Source organism: Lonchura striata, chromosome 4, assembly GCF_046129695.1.
Source record: "Lonchura striata isolate bLonStr1 chromosome 4, bLonStr1.mat, whole genome shotgun sequence".
NCBI lineage: Eukaryota > Metazoa > Chordata > Aves > Passeriformes > Estrildidae > Lonchura > Lonchura striata.
In genome coordinates this window covers 16,787,904-16,810,604 of record NC_134606.1, presented here as the reverse complement: position 1 = coordinate 16,810,604, position 22,701 = coordinate 16,787,904, and the positions used below count along the sequence as shown (strand labels likewise).

General features: G+C 35.3%; 1 protein-coding gene across 4 annotated transcripts in view; it reads right to left on the bottom strand.

Annotated features, from left to right (window-relative positions):
* The window catches only part of SLIT2 (slit guidance ligand 2), a 260,586-nt gene that overhangs the window by 102,928 nt on the left and 134,957 nt on the right, over nt 1-22,701 (bottom strand). For all 4 annotated transcript variants that reach the window (XM_077782787.1, XM_077782788.1, XM_077782789.1 and 1 more), the window contains exon 5: nt 7,331-7,402. In XM_077782787.1, coding sequence (XP_077638913.1) covers nt 7,331-7,402 — 72 coding nt within the window. The remainder of the gene's footprint in view (nt 1-7,330; nt 7,403-22,701) is intronic.

Below are 22,701 nucleotides of genomic sequence, written 5' to 3'. Positions count from 1 at the left end.
CTCCCTAGTTTTAAAAATTACTGTCTTTGAAAGATGCTACTGTCTTTATGTTTTATATTATCTTCCATCAGTTACAACCATGATAAAAATGATTAGACACACACCATGAAGTACATATATCATTGGTGTGATATATATATATATATTTTTTTTTTTTTTAAGCTATGAAAGGGACATGAGTTTGAAGACTGTGTGACTGGCTTGAATAGCAATTTATGGTAAAAGTAAAGGTTAAGGGTAAGGATACACACTAAATTTACAAACCAAATGGAAAGGTGGACAATATTTCACAACCAATATAACATTAACTTATGGTGCCCTTCTAGCAGATGTACTGAAGCAATGTGATTGTGTTTTTTGATAAAACTGGTTCTCAATAGCAAGTATGTATTAAGCTACAAGGCAAGTATGTATTAAGCTACAAGGCTTAAGGCACAAGCAAGAATACTAGAAATTAAAAATTACATATTTATCTAATTTTAAATTATGTTCTATTGTTTAAGTATGATTTTCAAAACAACACATAAAAAACTCCAATTCATAATGAAACCTTTCTCACCACTAAACTATTGAGTACACCAATAACCCTAATTCCATTTTAGCTGTTTTTCCTGCATGAGCTGCTTTTCTTCTGTTCAAATTATTAGAACATTCTAAGGACCAAATCTGACCAGACATGGACGAACAACTCTGGCCCACTCTCATCCTTCCCCTCTCCCCAGTTTATCATCTTTCTGCCTGCTCCATCTCTGTTTTGGGTCTTTTCTATGTGGGATCTCCCCATGCTTTTGTAAAGCTGCTGTTCCTTTCTGCCTCCAACATTCACAAAGCTTCAGCAGTGCCATTCCTGTGAAGCTTTTAAGATACCAAACAACAGTTGTCACATTCAAAATCCTTCTATCATCACAGAGAATTAACTGGATTTTACACCTGTGTCTGCAGCATTACCTACCTGCAGCATTAATCTACTGCTGCTTAAAATGTCAATGTTTATGTGAGTTTAGCAGTAAGAGTTAGTAAGAATAATAAATATTCAACTAATAATATGCTTACTTTAAAATGTTTATTTATTGCTCTTATGGATATATCTCACGCTGTGGAAACATGTTGCTAACTTATATTTTCTTCCCTTCTGGCATATGTTGTCTACCAGATAATGATAAAAACATGTTTTAAAATAATTTTTGTTATCCCACAAGAAGAACATTTAATGGCTAACAGAAGATGCTGCATACATTTAAAAACTACTACCCTCATACAGGAAAATTTTGTCATCTGACTTTTGATAGAGGAAACCTCCTTTACTCATTCCTAGAAAGCTGAAAGTTGGAACAATTCAAACATTTGTCTGCTTTGCTCTCCTGCTCTTCACAGTTTGAAGAAACTGTGGTCTTGTGCGAGAACTACTTTTTTTCAACAGAACTGAGTTATGTTTCCTATTTCTTACTTCTCAATTTCAATTTCAAGACAAATCCAAAATTTCAGAGGAATTAGTTAAAAAATAGGCAAAAAATCATGCCAGAATTTATTCAGTTTTTATCAAACTTCAAAGAACTGCTTGTTTCCCATGACTATTAATACTTACTTCCAAGTAACACATACTCATTGAACAAACTAGAAGTTTTAGAAACTAAAAGGTTCATCGTTCAATTGCTCAATCGTCTGAAAATTGTCCAGCACTCTACTTGGTTAATACCAGAATTATCTTACAGGAGGAAAATAATATTAAAAAAAAGTAAAAATGAAACAGAAGAATGTCATCATGTCAGGAGGATGTATACAAAATAAAAAATTTTATGTGATTCAAAGATTCAAAAATCTAAATGTTATATGATTTAAAAGAAATAACTTTTTAAAAGAAAACAAAACTTTAAAAATAGTATTAAAATGCTATTTATTTTAACTATCAGTAAGAACAAGTTGGTTTTTCTTCCCCAAAGGCCACGGGGTCACAAACCTGCTTAGCAACAAGATGTTTAGGAGGCACTAAAAAACTGTACCTATTTTTTCTTCATGGCTTCACGGCTATTTTTTATTGTAATAAAAATCTTAATCATACACAGTTATCTGTATGTACACATACACAGTTATGTACACAGAGCTAGTTATAATTCACTACACCCTGTGAAAATCCTTCTTTATGTAAACTTGAAATGCTGGTGGCTGAATAGACTAGCAGTCCAATTGAGATTTCTTATTGAATTCTAGATTATTTAAGCATATCTTAGACAAGCAATGCATTTAGAACACACTTGTACAGATGAATAGACAACTATACTTCCAGTGGCAGTGGAATTTTATGCGTGATCTGAAAAGAAATAAGTAATGAGAACATCTTCAGCAGGAATCTCTTTTTCAACTACTAATAATTGAAATTTAAAAGGTCCAATAATTCCCAAAAATAATTAATACAAAATTAATTCATGTCTCTAGTGGCAGCTTTAAATGTTTCACAATCAGCATAAAATAGGCATAAGGGCAACAAGTAGTATCAATTAAAGTTTTGGACAAAACTTAGTATAATGGGAAGGTCTTAGATTGGATGTTGGTGACTGCCTCCCTCTTCACTAATTCTTCATTTTCCCAGGCAATTTAATGTGTGGAGCCACTACACTGCTCTGCAGCCTTTATCCCTGGCACAACAGCTACAGTCTCCCCCACTTGCTGGAAAGAAATGGACCCAAATGAACACAAAAAAGAGAGTAGTCAAAAAAAAGGCCAAGAGCATCTCAAATGGCAGAAAACAGGGCAGAAGATTCTTGCATGAGATATGATGAAAACATAGCCTAGTATTTTTGAGATTGCACATATTTAGCATCAAAATTCCACCATGATATTGGTATATTACTTTCCATTCTCTGCCAAGTATCAATTACACAGAGAAAGAGAAAATTGGAATCTTATAAAATTTTACATATTTGAAATAGAAAAGTCATAAGGCCAAAATCTACTCAAAAGGAGAGCATAGCACTATTTTTTCTTCAGTGGTGCCTTAAATTTGTTATTAAGTCAGTTATTTTTCTTCCTAATTCAACCAGTTTGAAAAACAATCCCATTTAAACTTGTAAACTGGCCACCAAAAGCATTTTTACCATCTTAAATATAAACAAAATTCCTGAGGTTGGGAAAAGTTAAATAATCTTTCCAGTACTCACATCCAATGTGAATACTAGATCACCAGTGAGGGTTATGAAACATTCATTAACATATATGTTGAAAAAATCTGTTTAGTTTCCCATTTATATGATAATTTCTGTTTATATTTTTAAAAAATGGGTGCCACTGTGCTCTCTGAAGAATCTAATGACACTTTTCTCCCTGAAAAATTAGCAAGTTAGAGGTAACTTTCAGAAATGTATTTCCAGAATTTCACCCTAATTGCTCTCAAGTCCCAGATCAATAGCTATCATGTATAGAGTATATTACTCTTGAAGTAATTCAAGAAAACTTCCTTGAATATAAAAATTGACACACTGTAGCTATTTTGTTTTTCTAAATTTGAACAGCCAAAATAATGGATACTGGGTTTCTAGTCTGGAGAGCTGCTACAACATAAGCTTCTCTCAATTTTTGTCATTTTTACTGAAGAACTTAATACTTTACAAACAACTGGGCTGCATTGGTGAGAGTGAAGCCAGGGACACTCTGGCATTTTTGAGATGACTTCTGAGTTTGTGAGATTGCACCTGGGGTGGGCTCCCCAGTAGAAGACAGAGTCCAAACAGGGCCAAAAGATGAGAGGGTTGAAGAAGGGAACATGAAGATGGCTTGCAAGAAATGCATTTGTTTGGACATCAGAGAGAGGGGAAAGGAGGCATCTTATTGCTGCCTAAGACTGCTCCAAGTGAGAGTTCAGACTGAGCCAAACCCTTCCCATTTATAAGACAAAAGGCATAACAAATTGGAAACTGGGTAATTCCAATTAGATGTAAATAACATTTCTGAGGCCTGAATGCTTCTCAGGGTTTGCTATTCATTTTACTACAAGGGTGTGGCAGGTTGCTCATGCTGCCAATTCTCATAATGCCTTGCCCATTTTCCTTTTATCTTCTACAGAATCTATACCATGAGCATGAAGACGTCCAGAAAGAAAGCACCATGGATGTATTTTATGGAAACTAGACAGATTCTTCTGAGAAACATCAAGAGGACTCTAAAGCTAACATGCTGCAGGAGGTTATAGTTGTAATATCAAACTTATAGGAAGCAGTTTCCTTCAGATTACCTGAGTTAACATCTCATTCCTTTTGCTCTGCAAAGACTAAGAAGTATACAAAGCTTTTCAAAATATTCTAATTCCTGATTCAGAATGAAGGTACTTGGTGGAAATGAGAGAATGGTGAGTCTCCATTCAGGAACATAAAATACTTTATTAGTCAAATTCTGTGATATTGGTTAACCACTTTTAAAGCAGCTTATGAGAGCTATGGTTCTGAATGGTTATTAATCATTCCATGTTTAATGAAAAGGCTCAGTAATTTAAACTGAAACTGATGTAATCAACTATTGTTACACACACATATATATATATATAAAAATATAAACATATATATATGTATATATGTATATGTATATGTATATGTATATGTATATGCATATGCATATGTATATGTATATATGTGTATATATATGCATATGTATATCTATGTATATATTACAGTATGCTCTAATACAGGTTTCTTTTCTCTTTTCACCTTTACCTATCTCATAGATGAGTTTGGAAGAGTTACATCTTTAACATTATGCTCAGCTACTAGGCTATTTCTAGAACAAATTTCCAAAACTAGAAAAAATATGGTATTTTGCTTATGACAATTCTTAGTAAGGATATGCAAGTATTTGGTTCCTGGACCTTAGGTTAATCACCTTCACAGACTCATAGAACCACTTAGGTTGGAAAAGACCTCTAAGATCATGGAGTTCAACCTGTCAGTAAACTTGACACTGCCAAGTCCACTGCTCAATCCTGTCTATTAGTGCCACATCTACATGTTTTTGAATACCTCCAGTTTATGGTGACTCAATCACTTCCCCTAGCCACCCATTCCAAAGCTTAAAATAATTTTTAGTATAGACTTATTTCCTCATATCCAAACTAAGCTTCCCCTAATGCCACTCTAGGGCATTTCCTCTTATTCTCTTGTTAATTGGGAAAGAGACTGACACATACCTGGCTACAATCTCCTGACAGATAGTTCAATTCCTATTTGAATAGCGATGCCTTCTATACCTATCACGTATCAGTATTCTCCTTAATTTTTTTAAAATAATGAAATACAAATTATAAAATTCTTGCTATAACTTTATTCTCTAAGTAATGGCCAACGCTAGATGGAAGGCTGGGGTTTGTCTCTCTGCACCAAATATTGTGGAAAGGCACAACAGTTGATCTAGCTACATAAATGCTGTCCTAGAATCCGCCCAATTCACCCTATGAACTCATTGGTCATTCTGCAGAGTGATTTTAGAGGGATCATGAAATTTTCAGATGAGGGGTTTGATAGCTTTTTTTTTTCTTTTTTTTTTTTTTTTTTTCTTTTTTTCTGGGACAAGTATGGAGGAGATATCTGTAGTATTTCTCCTATCACAATAAAAAAAAATGCCACAGATATGATTTGGAATTTGTGGCAATGCTACAGTGTTTATGATTTTATACTTTTTAAAAAATTATCTCCTGAAAAGAGAAACACTTTAAAGGGCAGAACTACTGTTTTAAGCAAGTTTCAGACATAATTCGGGATACTTAGCTTAGAAATTCACACTAAGACAAAAATAGTGTCTCAGATAAAGATTAGCATTCTAATGCAGTTTTTAGCTGGAATTTTCTTAGAATATATAAGTACACCTATATTCTAAACTACTGCTTTGCCACTAAAATATTTTCAATGATGCTGCTATTCTACTACCAAAGTTCCTTTCAGTGGCTTATAAATTTTCAAAAACAAAAGATCACGCAGAAAAATGCAGCCTTCTTGTAGCCAAACCACTTTTTGACCATGCATTGTGAAGGGACTAGTTTTGAATAAAAACTCATAAACTGTCAATTAAACAAAGTAACCAAGCTACTTTGAGAATCACAAGCACTTGCATGCTTTTGAACACAATAGAGTTGAACATAATTATTTTTTCCACTGAGGTATGATAGAATTTCACTGCAGGGAAGAACTATAGTAAGCCAAATTCTTAGACATACTGCTAAATCTTCAAAAAGACATTTTCCTCACCAATTTGTGTGCAGTGCTGCAGGCAGCAAAGTGAAGTGGATTCCATCACAGGCAGACAGAAAAGTGAAGGGCTTCCTGTCCCATCCTCTCCTACTGAGGATACATCACTACCCTCCCTTCACAATCACAGAGCACTCCTGTTTTCGAAGTAGTACAACTAGAATGCTTGTCTTTCTAGTTTAGCACTGGAAACTTCAATTAATAAAAATTATTTCAGCAGGAATTATATGAAAGCCTCCTATAACCTAATATTTCCCTATATTTATTGATGCCACATAAGATTAAGCAATCATTTTTTGTACAGTTGCATCATACTGGAAGCTCTGTAGTCTTTCTGAAACCTACTATTGTATGTCCTGTGTCTTTGTTGGTTGTTTATAAGTGATGAGTCCTTGGCTTACAGCAAGGGCTGCAGCTTTTGTGTGCATGACCTATTGTTTCCTACTACAGAAGTTCATCACAGTCTTCAGGTTGTTCGGCTTGTTCAATCCACTAAACTGCCTTACCACGCTGAACAGAAAGTAGAAGAGTCACTGCTTTGCTTTGTCTTGAAACTCACATATTTCCACATTTAGAAACCATAAGAATTCACAACCTGCCCATGAACTTCAAAATCACTATCTCTGGGAAAGCATCTTTCATTCAGAAAAGAGAACAGAAGAAAACTGAGCAAGTAAAATAGTCACACAAGTATAAAAACATATTCTAGCAAAACTAGATAATAGCATGACTTTTCTTTCTTTTATTCAAACAAACAAAATACAAACTTCTAAAAGCAAGGCAAAATGATTTTTTCCACATGAAACCATAAAATGTTTCAAATTACCTGACATTCAAATATTATACTCAGGTTTCATAAACTAATAGTAATAATGCCATGTTGTCTTCAACTCTATTTAAATGTTTTCAATCTCCATAAGGCAATTTGAGGATGTTTACGATATGCTGAAGTATTTTGCCAAAACAAATGATAAATATCAGTTTTATGCAGATATTCCTTAAGCAGCTATAACAGTTCTTAGAAAAAAGATATCTGATACAAAAAAAAGAACATTGTATCTACAAATCATTATCATCAAAATATATGGAAGGAAGAAAATACTTACAGATTTTTTATGTCTACTGCTCCTCGGAATGCCTTCCTTGGTATTGCTTGAATCTGATTTTCACTAAGATCACTAAGAAAAAAAAATAAATGTAAAAGTGCTATATATATTTAGTTTCGTGTATAATGAAAAGAGATTCAGCTATTATGGTTCAGTCAATATTTCCAATGAAGCTTATTTTATTACATTAACTGATTTGTAATTGAAGAAAAAAAGTAGCAATTATAGTCAAAATTGTTTATTTCTGTCACACTAAGCAGTTCCTTTAGAAAATAGCAACATATATACCAAAAAATAAAAAAAAAAACCAGCAGAAGTGTTTTTACTTTTCAAGCATTCCAAATCCATGTTTGATAGTATATTCAGCTTTATGTAAGGAAGATAGAAATCCAGCAAATAGAACAAATAGTAAGCTACTGAGAAACAACAATGGAGTCGTGTAATATCTTAGATCAATGTGTTTCTGACTTCAGTTTTAGTGTCAAGCATCATATATTTTAAAAGAAGGAATTAAAATATGTTCTGCAGCAGACTAATATTCCTCCCCAAAATCCCTCTACAATCAGCTGTACCATGTTATCTGAAATTATTATCTTTTCTAAAAGAGAATGATTATTAAAATGCTTATAAAATTAATGTTCAGTAGTGGTTTTTTGCTATCAGTATGAATTAACAGCCTTTTTTTTTTTTTTTTTTTGAAATCCAGACACATTTTTGTCCTTCACAGGTCAATACTGTAAATAAAATCTAGAGAACTGAGGATAGTAGTAGAGGACACAGGGAAAATGAGAAAAACAAAAGCTAACTAGGATGCAGAATTTCCATTTATGCTATGCACTATTAACAATGATGCAGTGCAATAGAAGTAGACCAATACATTAAAGTCTTTATTGCTGTATCTATACCACATGAAGCTTCAAGGTTTTACCTCAGACAATAGTTTGCTACCCTGGACCAAAAACACCTGTCATACGTAGTACATAAATATTTGAAGTTTTGCAAGGGGGCCCATCTACCTTGCTGTATTAAAATTACGAGAGCAGATCTTCTTTTGGAAGCCTTCCAAGACACACCTATCTATACACAATATGAAGAAGTTTTCTTGAACATCTGAATAAAAATGTACAAACAAATCAGATGTGTACAGGTGTCTCTACAGAGGGATTTTAAGTCCATTTTCACATCAGTTTTCTTGTGGTTAACTAGATTTCATTTCACTAAAACCAGTCCAGGACCTTTGTTCTAAAAGCACACCAAATGCAATCCAGATCCTAGAAGAAGTAAAGTTTCTCTATCTTAAGCCTAAGAGACATCTTTGGATGACCTTTATGAGAGAATTTTCAGAGGAACATTGCAAACCTGTGCTAAGAAATAAGAGATATAGCTCAAAGTGAGTGAATGAACAAGAATCATTAGACATAAGAAGCCATAGCTTTGATATATTCTTTCTCTAAATCATAATCTAGCATGAGCTCATACTTCCAGTTCTGAGCAATCACTCCTGAAGATCCCTTTCAGATTTATGAACTTGCAAAAAATAATTTGAGGACTTTATAAAATCCCATGCTGCCCAACTTTAATAAAATTTATATCAATGTAATTATTTTGAAAATAATTCCACATACATTGGCAGCAATTTTGTTTTATCCAATTCATTGTTAATTTATGGAAAATCACTTTCTATTTACTAAATCTTTCATAGTTCATGCATCTAATTGCACTGAAATATCTTGCAAAGTATACTTAGAACTAGACCCAATTTTTGTATTATTAATTGTGTATGAAAAAAGAGAATTTGTGAGGTGTGATTTAATTTTGAAGCCACCTAAGTAATCTTGAAATGGGATATGACTGTAGCGCTCTGACAATAAATTCAGTGGCAATGAATGAAAAAGCAGCCTTCAGCATTTGTTACGGTAACATGATTTAACAGCCTCCTTGCTTGGAAAAAAATCCTTTATAAGCATAAAAAACAAATATCTATATTTACATTTCTGTTTAATTGGCTAATACATTTTACCTATATAAAAATGGTGTGTGAAGTGGCTAAACTAGCAGTAGTGATTTGTATCATCGATGATTAGTTTATAACACAGATATATGTATATATCTATGTAAGCCACTGCTGTACTCTTAAATATATACTGCAGGAGATAATGGGTAATGGTGCATTAAGCTTTTCATGGTATTTGATAGAGTATCATCACTCACCATTTTATATAATTTAAAAAAAGTGAAAGATGAGTAATATTGAGGCCAATTGTGAATTATTTTTAAAAATCTAATAGAAAATGTCAGTGGTCAAAATCTTTGTTTCTGTGGGAAATCTTAGCACACATTCAAGGACTTACAAATGACAGCTACTGTGCCAGGTTCCTCAATGGACAATACACTGAGGCATCGAGCACAGGTATGTCTGTGTGTATGTAAATGCTAAAGACAGGAGACAAACAAATTGCATGCTAGATTTAGTGCTGGGTCAGCACAGGCAACACCATTTCTGTGTAGCACAAGCTCAAGTAGACTGAAGTACAGTGTTCCCTGGTAATTTTAGCTGATTTCAAATGTAAACTACTTGACTGCAAAGGTTCCCAACCTTGCTGAACAAGGCATTGTTTAAAGCATACATTTAAATATGGAGAGCTAAGTAAGGTTGGCAAATGCTGTTTTCCAAATGTAATTTTTTTGCAATGCATCAGCTGGTTTGGGAAACTTGGAACTGTTTCTGTAACAAAAGTGTAAGTTGATTTCTCCACTGCTAAATTCTACTTCTCACAAAAAAAAAAAAAAAAAAAAAAAAAATTCCTTATAGCAGGAAAAAAATTAGTAATTATTTATTGATTGCTTCAAGTTTTTATCTGCTCAATGTAAAAAGGTTTCCTTGTAAAAACCTCGAGGGGCTTAAACAAACATTCAACTTTTTCTTCTTGTATAAATTACAACTACATTTCACAACTCAGAAGCTGCGTGTGGTCTTTTTTATTGATCTTTGAAATCATTCCACCGCAATTCTTAGACTGTTAAAAAAAAAAAAAGGCCACAAGCAGCACAAGGTGCATTGTGACTTTCATAGGAAACGGGGCAAAAATCTATTTTGTATATAAAACCAGACAATTTTGCACGCCATTATATTATATTGATTTGACTTTGCAACTTATATTCTGTAGTGAAGAGAGGTGCAAAACTCCTTTTCCCTTTTCAGCCTGATGGTCATTATATTGCTGCACTTGTAACTATGTGGGCCTCATCTTCCATTTCAAAAATAGGCAGCCTTTGAATAGAGTCTCTATGATGGCAATTGATCCCCCTAAAATGAAAGAATATCTAAGAACAGCTAAGAATATTTAAGCCAAGATACAACAAAACATCCTACTTTTATAAGATGAGATCTGTATTTTTTTAAAAAAGGCATGAACCTGATTCACATTAGAAAGTAGCAATCTTACCAAGATATTTTCACTGGAACAAATTATTCTTCATTAACATTACAGCCTTACATTAAAATCCAGGTCCTACAGACCTTACATTAAAATCCAGGTCCTACAGACCTTACATTAAAATCCAGAATACCTCTGGAACAGCAGAATTGAATAAAAAATACAGCTAGAGTGAAAAAGCCAAGGCTATGTGAGAATTTCTTTCTTTAAATAGAGCACAATGATCTAGTGAGATGTTCTGAAAAATTCAACTTTATGCAGATTCTAGCTGTCATAGAGGCCTCTTTCAAATAAATTGTTCTGGACTTTATTCCATAACACCTAGAGAGATATACTCCAAATTATTAAGTCTGAAGGGGAATACCTTAGACACTGACCTTTCAAGAAAATTCCTTAGTGAAACTTTGTGTAACATTTATGTCATTCAGTGGTGGTCAGAGCATTCCTAGTCCTCCACTGCTCCTCCTTGCTCCAGCATCACCAAATCTGTGCTCAGGGCCAGGTGTAACTTCAGTCTCTCTGAATGTCAGATGTTCTCAAGGACAACTCTCAGATTTATTTCCTCAAGTTAAAAGGTAGTACAGGGGTTAAATAGCAGATTGGCACCAAAAGCCACCTGGGTGAGTAAGAGTGGCAGCAGCTGACAGACACTTTTTTAGAGGAGACACAAATGAGCATCGCCACTGCTCTAGATACACAAACCAGCCTGGGAGCAGTGGATTGTTTCAGATAAGTTTAATATGTAAATATGTCAAGCATTCTTCTGAGTTGTAATATTCTGCCTGCAACCCCATTCTCTCAAATGTAAAAACAGAAAACCAAGTCCATAAAGCAAACAAAGCTGAATTCCACTGTAAGTGAAGATACACAGTAAAGAATGCACAAAGATTTCTGAATTTTTGCCCAATTGCAGCAGTGTTTTGAAAAATTTGAATACTATTTTTTCTCTCTTTGAAGGTCAGGTGTGTATTTCTAAATCAAAGACTAAATATGCTGCATTTAAATAATTACTTTTTATAATTAACATAGTCTATCCAAGTATTCAAATGATCAATAAAAACAGAACAACTATAGATTCTCTAAGATTTGTGATGAAGTAAGTTCTGCAATTACTGTGCTTATGTAAAATATAATTTATTTTTAAATAAACTGGATAAAGGCAATTTACATGCAATGGATTCTGATAAGCACATATGCTTCAGCTTTTAAACCGATTTCCAAAGATTAAAGATTTAATTTGGATATTCTGACAAAGCAACTTAACTTGTCTAATTTGAAATTATGGCTAAAAGAATGTAGATTTCTGCATTTCACAAACCAATGAACTAAGAAAAAATATCAATAACAAAAACAACACCATCCAAAAAAGCCCAAACATCTCTTCCCCACCCTTCCTCCCCCAACAACTTCATTTTGTGTATGCAGACTTTTTATCTTCAAGAATACATTGGTAATGATAATGTATTTAGCTTGTAGAAATAGCAGGAAGACCTTGCAAAAATCTTGTTACTACTGAATCCTTCTTAAGAACAGGATGGAAATGGCACATTTATCATATTTACTGGTTAGTAGATAGAGGTGTATCAGGGAAAAAACTCACAGCTTAGAGTCCTGTGAACATTTGAAATTCATACCAATAGAAGATACTGACCTGTTCTCAGAAAAAAAAAAACCAAACTTGAAGACCTATATACAGTATTGCTTTCTTACCTGAAGATAAAGCCCTGAGATAACTGAAATTAATGATCCTGATGGAATGTTTCAGCTCTTAAAAAATGCAAACAGTACTGCATTGCAGTTATTTTATTACTCACCATATATGGCTCTCAGCTGAATATCCTATATACCCTTAAAAAGGAGTGCTCAATTTTTAATTATATAAATTGAAACATCACATAAAATATCTGCATCATGAACTTTTAAGGCTGTATCACAGTTTTGTTGTGTGGCTGAATCATTGCTCATTCTGAAACGCTAAATCTTTTGAAATGGCAAACCTGCTTGTAAATTTAATTACTTGTAATTTTATTTTCCTCAATGGTTTAACCTCCCTCTGTGTCTGACCACAGATATCATAAATCTATACTGCCATTCTGTACTTTGCAAAATACTGAGTACTGGGAATGAGTAATGTGCCCCGATATTTAAAGGAAAAGGCAGAAATACTCAGCTCAGCTAAGTACTGAATGCTTACTAGTTTATTTATGCTGGTTTATAAAAACATCTCAGAAAGTGGCTATTTCATAACTGGCATCCTTATAATTATTTACATATTAGTAACATGAATGAAGCCTTGCTAAGTACTTTTCTTTTACTGGAAAACAACACTTTTTACATTAGGTTACTATATTTTGCATTAAATCATCCATGCCTGTATAAAGTGGAAAAGTCTTATAGATAATGAGACTACCAGGTATTCAAAGAAATAAAAAGAATGAAAATGATTTATATTATTTGACTGGAAATCAAATATATGAATTTGGACACAGGGGATTTCACTTGGAATACAAAGATGGTGAAAAACTGAACAATATATTTTAAAATAGGATAGTTCAGTTGAATGGGACCTACAGATATCACCTAGGTCAATCAGATTATTTTGATGGAACAAGTAACAACTTTTTTTAAGGAAAATCAAATATCAGTTAGACATTTATCCTAAAACAGTAGAAAATAATCAAATTTATGAATATCCTATGGTCCTGTCCATTTCAGCTGTTTTGACTATCATTGGCTTTTTCTTCAGTACTGTTCAGTGTTCCTACAGTATTTCTGCATTTGAGTACACATTAAAAAATACAGGTGTTGGGGAGAAGGCATGCCCTACCTACTCACTAAGAAGCTCCTTGCAGAAAGGGCCTGTGAAACATGCTCTAGCACAGGCTACCCTCACTGGATCCTGGACTTCATGAAGATATCAGTGAGGTCTTGCATGGTCTGAGATACTTCTCTAGTCACAATCACATTAATGAGGCAGATCATCTAAAACCTCAAATCTATTCCAGAGCTATTATTTATTCCCCTGGCTTTGATCTTAGGGAAAACAAGTGCCTCAGTGGGAGGCACTGAAAACACCAGTAGTAAAATCTGAGATATGGAAGGTGTGAACATGCTGCAACATGACAGCATAAGACAAGGGAGCCACAGCCCCAAGTTTCAAGTGTGTCTTGAAATGTTTCCAGAGAAGTATGGCAAAAGGTTATTTCATGTTATCATGAACACTGGCAGCTGCCTCTGTTTGCAAAGCTGCCATAGCCATGGGCTTTCCAATGCAAAGAAGAGAGAATGAAATGCCAAAGTAGATTTTTTATGTTTCAATGAATCTCTGATTTGGATTTAATTCCTAAAATGCCAATTTTCTACTTCCAAAATTTGAATAAATATTTTTCTACTCTGTATTAGGTGTCTGGGTTTAACATAGGAAAGTTCTGATCAAGGCTTTTTCCCTGCTCATTAAACTTCACTTATCACTATACAAACAAACTGCAAAGGTCCAGCATGACTAGGAATTTAATCTAAGACCTTTTCTGGATGCTACAGAAATATGCTTTGACAACCACAAGTTTTATTGTATTAGGATAAAATATGTACATATGAAAATTATTTTCAAAACTATGTAATGAAAATGAAAGCAAAGTCCAAAGTCACCAAGAATACAGATGCTACTGAACATTGTGGTGTTAATGGAGGGGGAGCATCCTGCAGAGACAGTTCTTTAAATCAGTAGGTCAGGTGAACTGGAGCTACTGAAGCCTATTAGGAATTCCGTCATGGCAGCAATATATCATATTGCAACACAAGCTTACTAAACAAACACAAATGTTTTAATTATAATATAACATTTTTAATCCCATGTTCAGCAAATACATTAATGCATGCAAACAACTAAGTACCTTTCCCATCAGTCAAGCGAGGCTTAGCCAGTTAATTGTTAGAATACTGACACATGCTTGGCTTTAGCTTTACACAGTTACTGTATAACAAGTTACAGGATGGCATCACTTATTCATGAATATAATCTTATACCCAAATGGCTTGTCATGTCCTTTTAGTAGGCATAGCTTTCTGGCAGATCTACAGATCAATTATGATTGAAGAAGGAAATTTTTAAAAATATATACTTAAAAATTCAGTCTAAAGTCTTGTTCTGAAAAATCAATCAACAATTCTGTTCTACCATTATTTTTTGACTGTGAAATAAACTAGTTAGCTTCCCATCATTAATTTCAGTAAGTTTTTTTCTTCTGTTCTTTACTAAAACAATCATTGCAGATATTTCTCTTCATATTGAAGAGAAATATCTTCATATTGAAGATACAAAAGGTGTCCAATAATACCAGCAGTAGCTAATAGGTCTCTACGGCACACATATATCCCCTTATGAAGATAAAACCTATAAATTATAATTTCAAACATTAGTTCTGCAAATCATTATTGCTGCTGCTTCCCATAGGAGGATTAAAATTTCATGTATGAGAAAGCTACTATTAACCTCCTTTTACAGACAGGGAAACCATGGCAGTATGTATCAACAGTAGCATGGACCATGCTGAGGAGCACAAAACTGATGAGAATGATTTAGATGACAGAATTGCAGGTTCTCTCTGCATCACTAATTTCCATTTGCTCTGTTGACTCCCTAGAGATTCAGCTGCTGCATACAGTAGGCACATAACCTATTCTCACGCTAAAGCAGGATCACTCCCCGGGCCATGGTGTGCTACATTGCCCAAGTGAATATTTCACATTTCACAACACAGGGCAATCATCACTGAAACACAGACTGAATTATTAGAGTCACAGCAATTCCCATGGTAAGGAATGCTTTTTATTTTTTCTTTTTCCTAAGAATATTCAGACTGAATTTCCCTACCCACTTTCATGTCTCATTTTTTAATGATAGCACTTTTGATTGTATCATTCATGCTTCTTTCATTCTTAATGCTTGAGGTTTTGTAAATGTCATCCATTTATAAATCTGTTATGGAATCAAAATGTACTTCTTATTATAGCTTTTGGCATACTATTATCTGTATTATTTCAGCAGCAGATCTTTTAATCCACTTTATCTATTTATTTATTAAAGAGGAGAGATAATTTATGTATAAGTACAGTACATATCTAGCAAAAGAGAAAAAGTAACATACTACACAATAGTAGTACTGGTAGCCTGGCAATCTTCAGAGTTTATCAATACTTTCAACCTTAACATTTAGTATAAGTCATCCAAAATTTAAATTCTGCTAATCTTCTTTCTTTTGTTTGAGAAATAGCTTGACTTTTTATACCCATGCTATATAATACACAACATATTTATAATTTTAGTATCAGCAATCAATGATTTCTGCAGAATCTAAATAGCACAGAGTACAACTACTAGACCATTTACTTTTTAATAGGAATATATTTTGGGTTTGGACAAAGCCAAAACCTCCAATATCTGTCTTGGCAGAAAAGTTAACCCATGGGCTGCAAAATCAATTCCACTCTACAGTGTGTCCAAAAGTGTACTTAAATCAATTTGCAGGCTCTGATACTACTGAAAATAACTGCTTAAGGAGATTCGCCATTTATTTACTGTTCTAGAGTGGCCTAGCAGGGTAAATGCTAATTGTGCAATAAAATAGGAGTATTAGGACCACACATGTATTTTATTGGAGTCTTAGAAATTATTTTTAAAAAGGAAAGCATTCTTTAATGGTCTATTCCACTAAATTAACACATAATTCCCTTTTGTTTAGACTACAAAAACCCCAAAACAAAACAGCAAAGGAAATTACACGTTGTAGCTCTTACAGAGGAAAGGACCACCCACAGTTTCAGACAGAATTGCAATACTACTTCAAATTTGGCTTTGGCATAATCCTTTTCATAGAAAAACTTGAAGCTCTTAAGAAGCCCTCACCTCCCAAAGAAAAAAACGTGACAATTCTTTATCCTCCATACAGCCTCAAATGGGTCAAGCTACAGGAAGGCAGCGGGTGACATTTGCTGACTGCTGCTTATCGAGCCCCCAACAGCGCTGGGGACCCTGCCAGGGCGAGCAGCAGCACCCGGTGCTGTGCGAGCCGACCGCGCCCTGCAGGGCTGTGCGGGGTGGAGAGGACTCCTACCCACACGTGAGGCTGAGCTCCAGAGCTGTATGGGGTGGAGAGGACTCCTACCCACACGTGAGGCTGAGCTCCAGAGCTGTATGGGGTGGAGAGGACTCCTACCCACACGTGAGGCTGAGCTCCAGAGCTGTATGGGGTGGAGAGGACTCCTACCCACACGTGAGGCTGTGCTCCAGAGCTGTATGGGGTGGAGAGGACTCCTACCCACACGTGAGGCTGAGCTCCAGGGCTGTATGGGGTGGAGAGGACTCCTACCCACACGTGAGGCTGTGCTCCAGGGCTGTATGGGGTGGAGAGGACTCCTACCCACACGTGAGGCTGTGCTCCAGGGCTGTGCGGGGTGGAGAGGACTCCTACCCACACGTGAGGCTGTGCTCCAGGGCTGTGTGGGGTGGAGAGGACTCCTACCCACACGTGAGGCTGAGCTCCAGGGCTGTATGGGGTGGAGAGGACTCCTACCCACACGTGAGGCTGAGCTCCAGAGCTGTATGGGGTGGAGAGGACTCCTACCCACACGTGAGGCTGTGCCCAGTTCTTGGCCTGCACCACAACAAAGACGTGGAGGGGCTGGAGAGTGTCCAAAGGGCAGCTGGAGGTGCTGAAGGGTCTGGAGCACAACTCTGATGAGCGGCAGCTGAGGGTGTTTAGCCCAGAGAAAAAGAAGGGAAAACCTTATTGCTCTCTATGACTGTCTGGAAGGAAGCTGTGGTCGGGTGCGGATCAGTCTCCTCTCCTGCATGACAAGTGACAGGACAAGAGGAAATGGTTTCAAACTGTGCCAGGGGAGGTTTAGGTTAGATATGGGTTTCATTCATGGATTTTCCTCTCCTTTTCCTTTAACCATGTTGGAATTGAAGGAAAAGTAAAAAATAACTTAAATGTGTCATTTTTTTCATCCAAGGCCACAAAAGAGCGTTTCTAAGTAGGCAAAGAGTGAAGATTCTCCTATTTTCATTTTACTAGTCTCTGATAGGTGATTTGGTGATTAATCTTTAATCAACTATTACACTTGACAGACTTGAAAATGCACTGTAAGTTAAGAGCTTTAAAAGAATAAAACAAGATTCTGCTGGGTAACTTTCACTTCTTCTGGTACATTAGACACTCAGCATATGCATGGCTGAAACATCCATTTGGCTTGGCTGGGGATCTGTTCACATTAAGAATAGATGAGATGGCATATTTAATTTTCCAAAAGACCTCTTCAACAGTATCTAAAAAAAATCTATCACTACTTTTCCCTGTAACAAAACTTCTTTTTTAGAACAAGTTTGCAGCTGTCAACATGTCTTTAATATTTAATATTGTTTCACCTGCTTTGGAATTGAAACTGTATGCACTTTTAGGAACTGATTGAAAGGTTGTCTGGTACATAGTCTAGTTTCACTACACAGTCTACAACCCTGTATATTCTCTTCTGAAATATCACTCAGCAAGCTGTGGCAATTCCTGCTTCTTTAAAACAGCAGAGTGGACTCCTGATCCAATCCCATTATACAGAGCTGCAATTCCAATACAGAAAAGTAACAATTACATCCCTGGACACAGACATTTTTCATGAAGAATAGCTCCAAACTTTTACTCTGATAATAACCTGAGTAGTTCAAGTGTTTCCTGGCAGTAAAACTAACCTTGAACAATTTGTCAAGGGACAGGGAAAAATTTGGAGAAAAAACTAGAGAAGATCTTGTGGACCGTTAATGTTGAATAGCACTGTGCTCACTCTTCCTGCATTTGAGTTGAATGATGCAATTTGGGGATTGTCTCTCTAGATGGGTTGATTGCTTAATAAGACAGATTTATTGTATAGTTTTAGCTTTATATGATATTTGTAGGTGCATAACATATATGAAGCACTGATGCTTTAAGGCTGCTGCCTGTCAGTGCCAAAAACTATGCTAAAACAGTGAAAGAAACCAAAGCAAATTATTAAAAGAATTGCCACAGATGATTTAAAAAAACTGACAACAGCTAAGCTACAATCATTGCTGCTCATCAAGATGACCAATTTGATATCACTGTTTTTCTGGTCTTCATCCATCTGCTTATATCCACATGTAATTTCTTAGACTGTGATATCTTTCACAGAAACTATTTTGTTTTACTGGGTGCTGGTTCATTGGTGTTTTCATTATTCTGTGTAACAAAATACAGTGACTAGCACCACTGGGCTTCTGCACCAAAGAACTAGGACTTTGAGCTTTTCTGTAAGAAAATTATAAATGAAAGGACAAGAAATGTATGTTTGTATTTTCCTCCACTTCACTGACAATGATCTATAAAACAGTAATAACAAACTCAATTATTTGAGTAATGGAAAGACTGATTTTTTTTTGTTTGTTTGTTTATTCTGTTTCTTGTGTACTATATATGTGCTGGTTAATTCAAGTTAATTAAAAGCTCATAGGAAAAAAAATAAACTTTAATTGTTGAGAAACTTCAGGGTAATTACTGATAAATACATTCAGGTACCCTGGAAGTAAAACTTCCCATTGACCAGAATTAAATTTTAATACTCTAGCTGCAACATCCCAGAAGTGTCAAGCCTCAGGTTTCTTCTGTTCAAGGGCTCCAAGTTTTTCTTCCTTCTTGAGCCTGCCTTCTCTTTCTGTGACTGCTCCAACCTCTTCCCCCCAAATTTCTGTAACCACAACTTTTTCCTTTTCAGTGCCATACAAATAATCAGAATTTCAAGAGGTATTTTTCCTCTAACAAAAGGAGCTGAGAATATTGCAGAGGCAGTACAACTGGTTTGTAAAACAAGAGTGCATCCTAGCTGGATTCAGGGGCTATTTAAAGTTGAAAACCCTCATAAAAATGGTATAAATGTACATAAGCAATAAAAAGAAAATATGCCATTCCAGAATTAATTAATCACAAGTAATTTCTTAATCTTAAAATGAACAAACATGGGTAAGAAACTGAATCAGACTGCTCCATTCCATGTTTCAAGAGCGTGAAAAATCCAATTTCTTCTTAGTAGCCCTGTCTGTATGCTGTTGCTACAATACCAGTATGTAAATTACATTAAAAAGTTCTAGGAAAATGTAATCCACGCAAAATTTAAATTTTATTGCTACTTCTGCCACATTTATCCCTTTCCCCCCCTCGAACTTGCAAAAAAAAATTCAGCTGCTTGCACTAGAAAAAAGTTCCATTCAGACATTTTTTTGAGCTTGAAGTCTACAAAGCTGATTTTCTGTTCCAGGACTGCACTTTTCCACTGACAGCATCAAAAAGTAACTTCTCTTAACTGCACTTTAAAAACCCATCCTGCCTCTTTTAGATGTTTTTTCTCCATCTGTATGCTTTCAAGCCTTTTTTTTTCCAAATTGCTAAATTCTTTCCCTTCAACCAATATCCATACTCTCCCAAGTAGCTGATGGAAGTTTGCCTCAAGTAACTATCCAGAAAATTTCACTGAGAAGCTGTAATAATTAGGGAAAAGAGTGATTGTGTGTGGGGTGTGGTTGTTTTTTGTTGTTTGAGGGTTTTTTCGTTCAGGAGGATGGGTGCTGTGTTTTGCTATATGAGGGCACACAAGGCAGCTAGGTGGGATGGATGAGAGTTAAGCAATTGGAAAGCAATGAGAGCACAGCACACCCAGGATGAGCAAGGGTGACACTGATTTCTCCATTCACAAGGTACTACACACTCCTGCAGGGAGCCAAAGGGTAATTTCAGAAAAGAGAGGTCCAGGTGACCACATACACACTGAGAACAGTTATGGTAATGTTATGGTAGGAGACTACTGAATTTACTTAAAAAAACCCCAAAACCCAAACCAGCAAACAATGCATAAGCTTCTGTATTGCTTAAGGACTAATTCAGAAATATACTAAATACTGTTTACATACTTAGATTGACTGCATTTTGTTTGAAGCATAAAAGTTAAAAAGGGGTTTAAGAAATAAGGCTAAATACAAAAACACATGGCATTGTGCCTGTATCAATAATAGCCACTAAACAGATCAAGATCTCAGTACTATACATCCAGGCTTTTTGCTAAAGCATTCAGTGAGAATCCATTCTAGGGAATCCAGGAAGACTTCCACCCGCTCAAAATCCTAGGACACTCATCTTACAACAGGAGGAACATCTGTACTCACTCTTTTAACTGAGTATGAACAGATCTCCTCTTAGAATGGGACCAGCTCTGAGGTGATTGAATTCAAATTATATTTACACAGATAGCTGAGAAGGTGTGAGAATTTGCTTCTTCATTGGCTCCACTGCACTTGCTATCTCTTACCATATGGCTAATTCTTTCTCATGCTTATTCTTCTGTTTCAGTTCATATTACAGTACACTCTTTTTACAGACCTGCAGCTTCAAACATCTGTAGCAAAGGTCCCAGAAATTGATTTAGAGGCTGAAACACAAGCATATCCAATCCTGCTCCTACACAAAGCTATATATCTTTGTTGAAAGACTGACACATGGTCCCCATATGCATCAGTGATAACATAAGCCTGCCAGGCACAGAGGTACTTATAGCTCCAGAGAGATGCAATCTAATGATGGATAGGAATAACCCAATCATACAAACATTTGTATTTGTAAACCCTACCTAGTGCTACAGACAATATGTCTACATTTCACTGCCACATTTCTTCAAAGATATCAAGATGTTCCTAAGGTATGACAGGCATATGATGCAACTTAATGGTATGTAAAATACAGAGAGTGCTTTCTGAAGCACAGCTTCATAGTTGGAAGTTCTAAAAATTAATTGCTCTCCTGGCAAACCCAATGAAAATTAAATTAAATTAGATACTGGAACTTTTTCATTAGAAGGCTCTGGCAAAATAAAGTTTATAGATGGAAAGCTTTCTGCAATTAAAAGTGACAGGTGCATTGCTTTCTCTAAGCTTTTAAATCACATCTGTCAAAAAGCCTACTAAGATACATTTTTTAATATCTTTCCAATCTACTCAACTTTTTTGAATCAGAACACTGTGCAATTATTGAATATATATCACTTAAGTCACAGCTTTATGGCAGTAAAGAGCTAAAATTTCTATAGAATTCTACATCTAACGTATTTAGGACAATGTATAATGCCACAAAGTAACTCTGTCTCCTGTTTCCATTCACTTCATTGTCAGCATGATTTCCTGGTTCAAATCCTAACCACTGCACAAGAAACACACAACTTGATTTCCCTAATTTAAACCCAAGTTTATAGTAAATTCAGAATTCAGGCCAGTCACAGCTTTGTTTGAATTATCTATCCCATGTGTTTAAGGTGATTTACGAGAGAGGTGGTTAACAGTATTTATGCCTGTGAAGAAACTTTTTCTTCAAAGTGTCCTGGAAAGAGGCAGAAAAGTTTAAGGTCAAGTTTTGCTGTGATTTTCACAAGTGAAACTATTTTCAATGAACATGTGTTCCAACAGTGGGAGCAAAACCACTTATTGCACATCTTCACCCTGCCCTTCAGACATACCTGAGCCAATCCTCTGCCTCTCATTCCTCACTCACAAAAACAGGGAGTATTTAAGCCCAAAACTCAAAAATCTCCAAATTCTCTAATGATTATTCCCTGTTTTTTTGGAGTTTTTTTGCTTGTTTGTTTTGTTTCTTTTTGCTGTTTCTTTGTTTTGTTTCTGTTTGTTTGTTTTGTTTTTATTTTATTTTGCTTGCTGGTTTTTTTTTTGTGGGGGAGGGGCTTTGTTTCTTTGTTTTTAAATCAACCACCAATCCTAATTTTCATAGGTTAGGAATTAAGTTTACTTATGGAGTGCTTCTCATCCCCACTAATTCTGAAAATAAACAAAAGCATTACTCTTCAAAGGTCCCAATTATCAGCTAAAGGTAA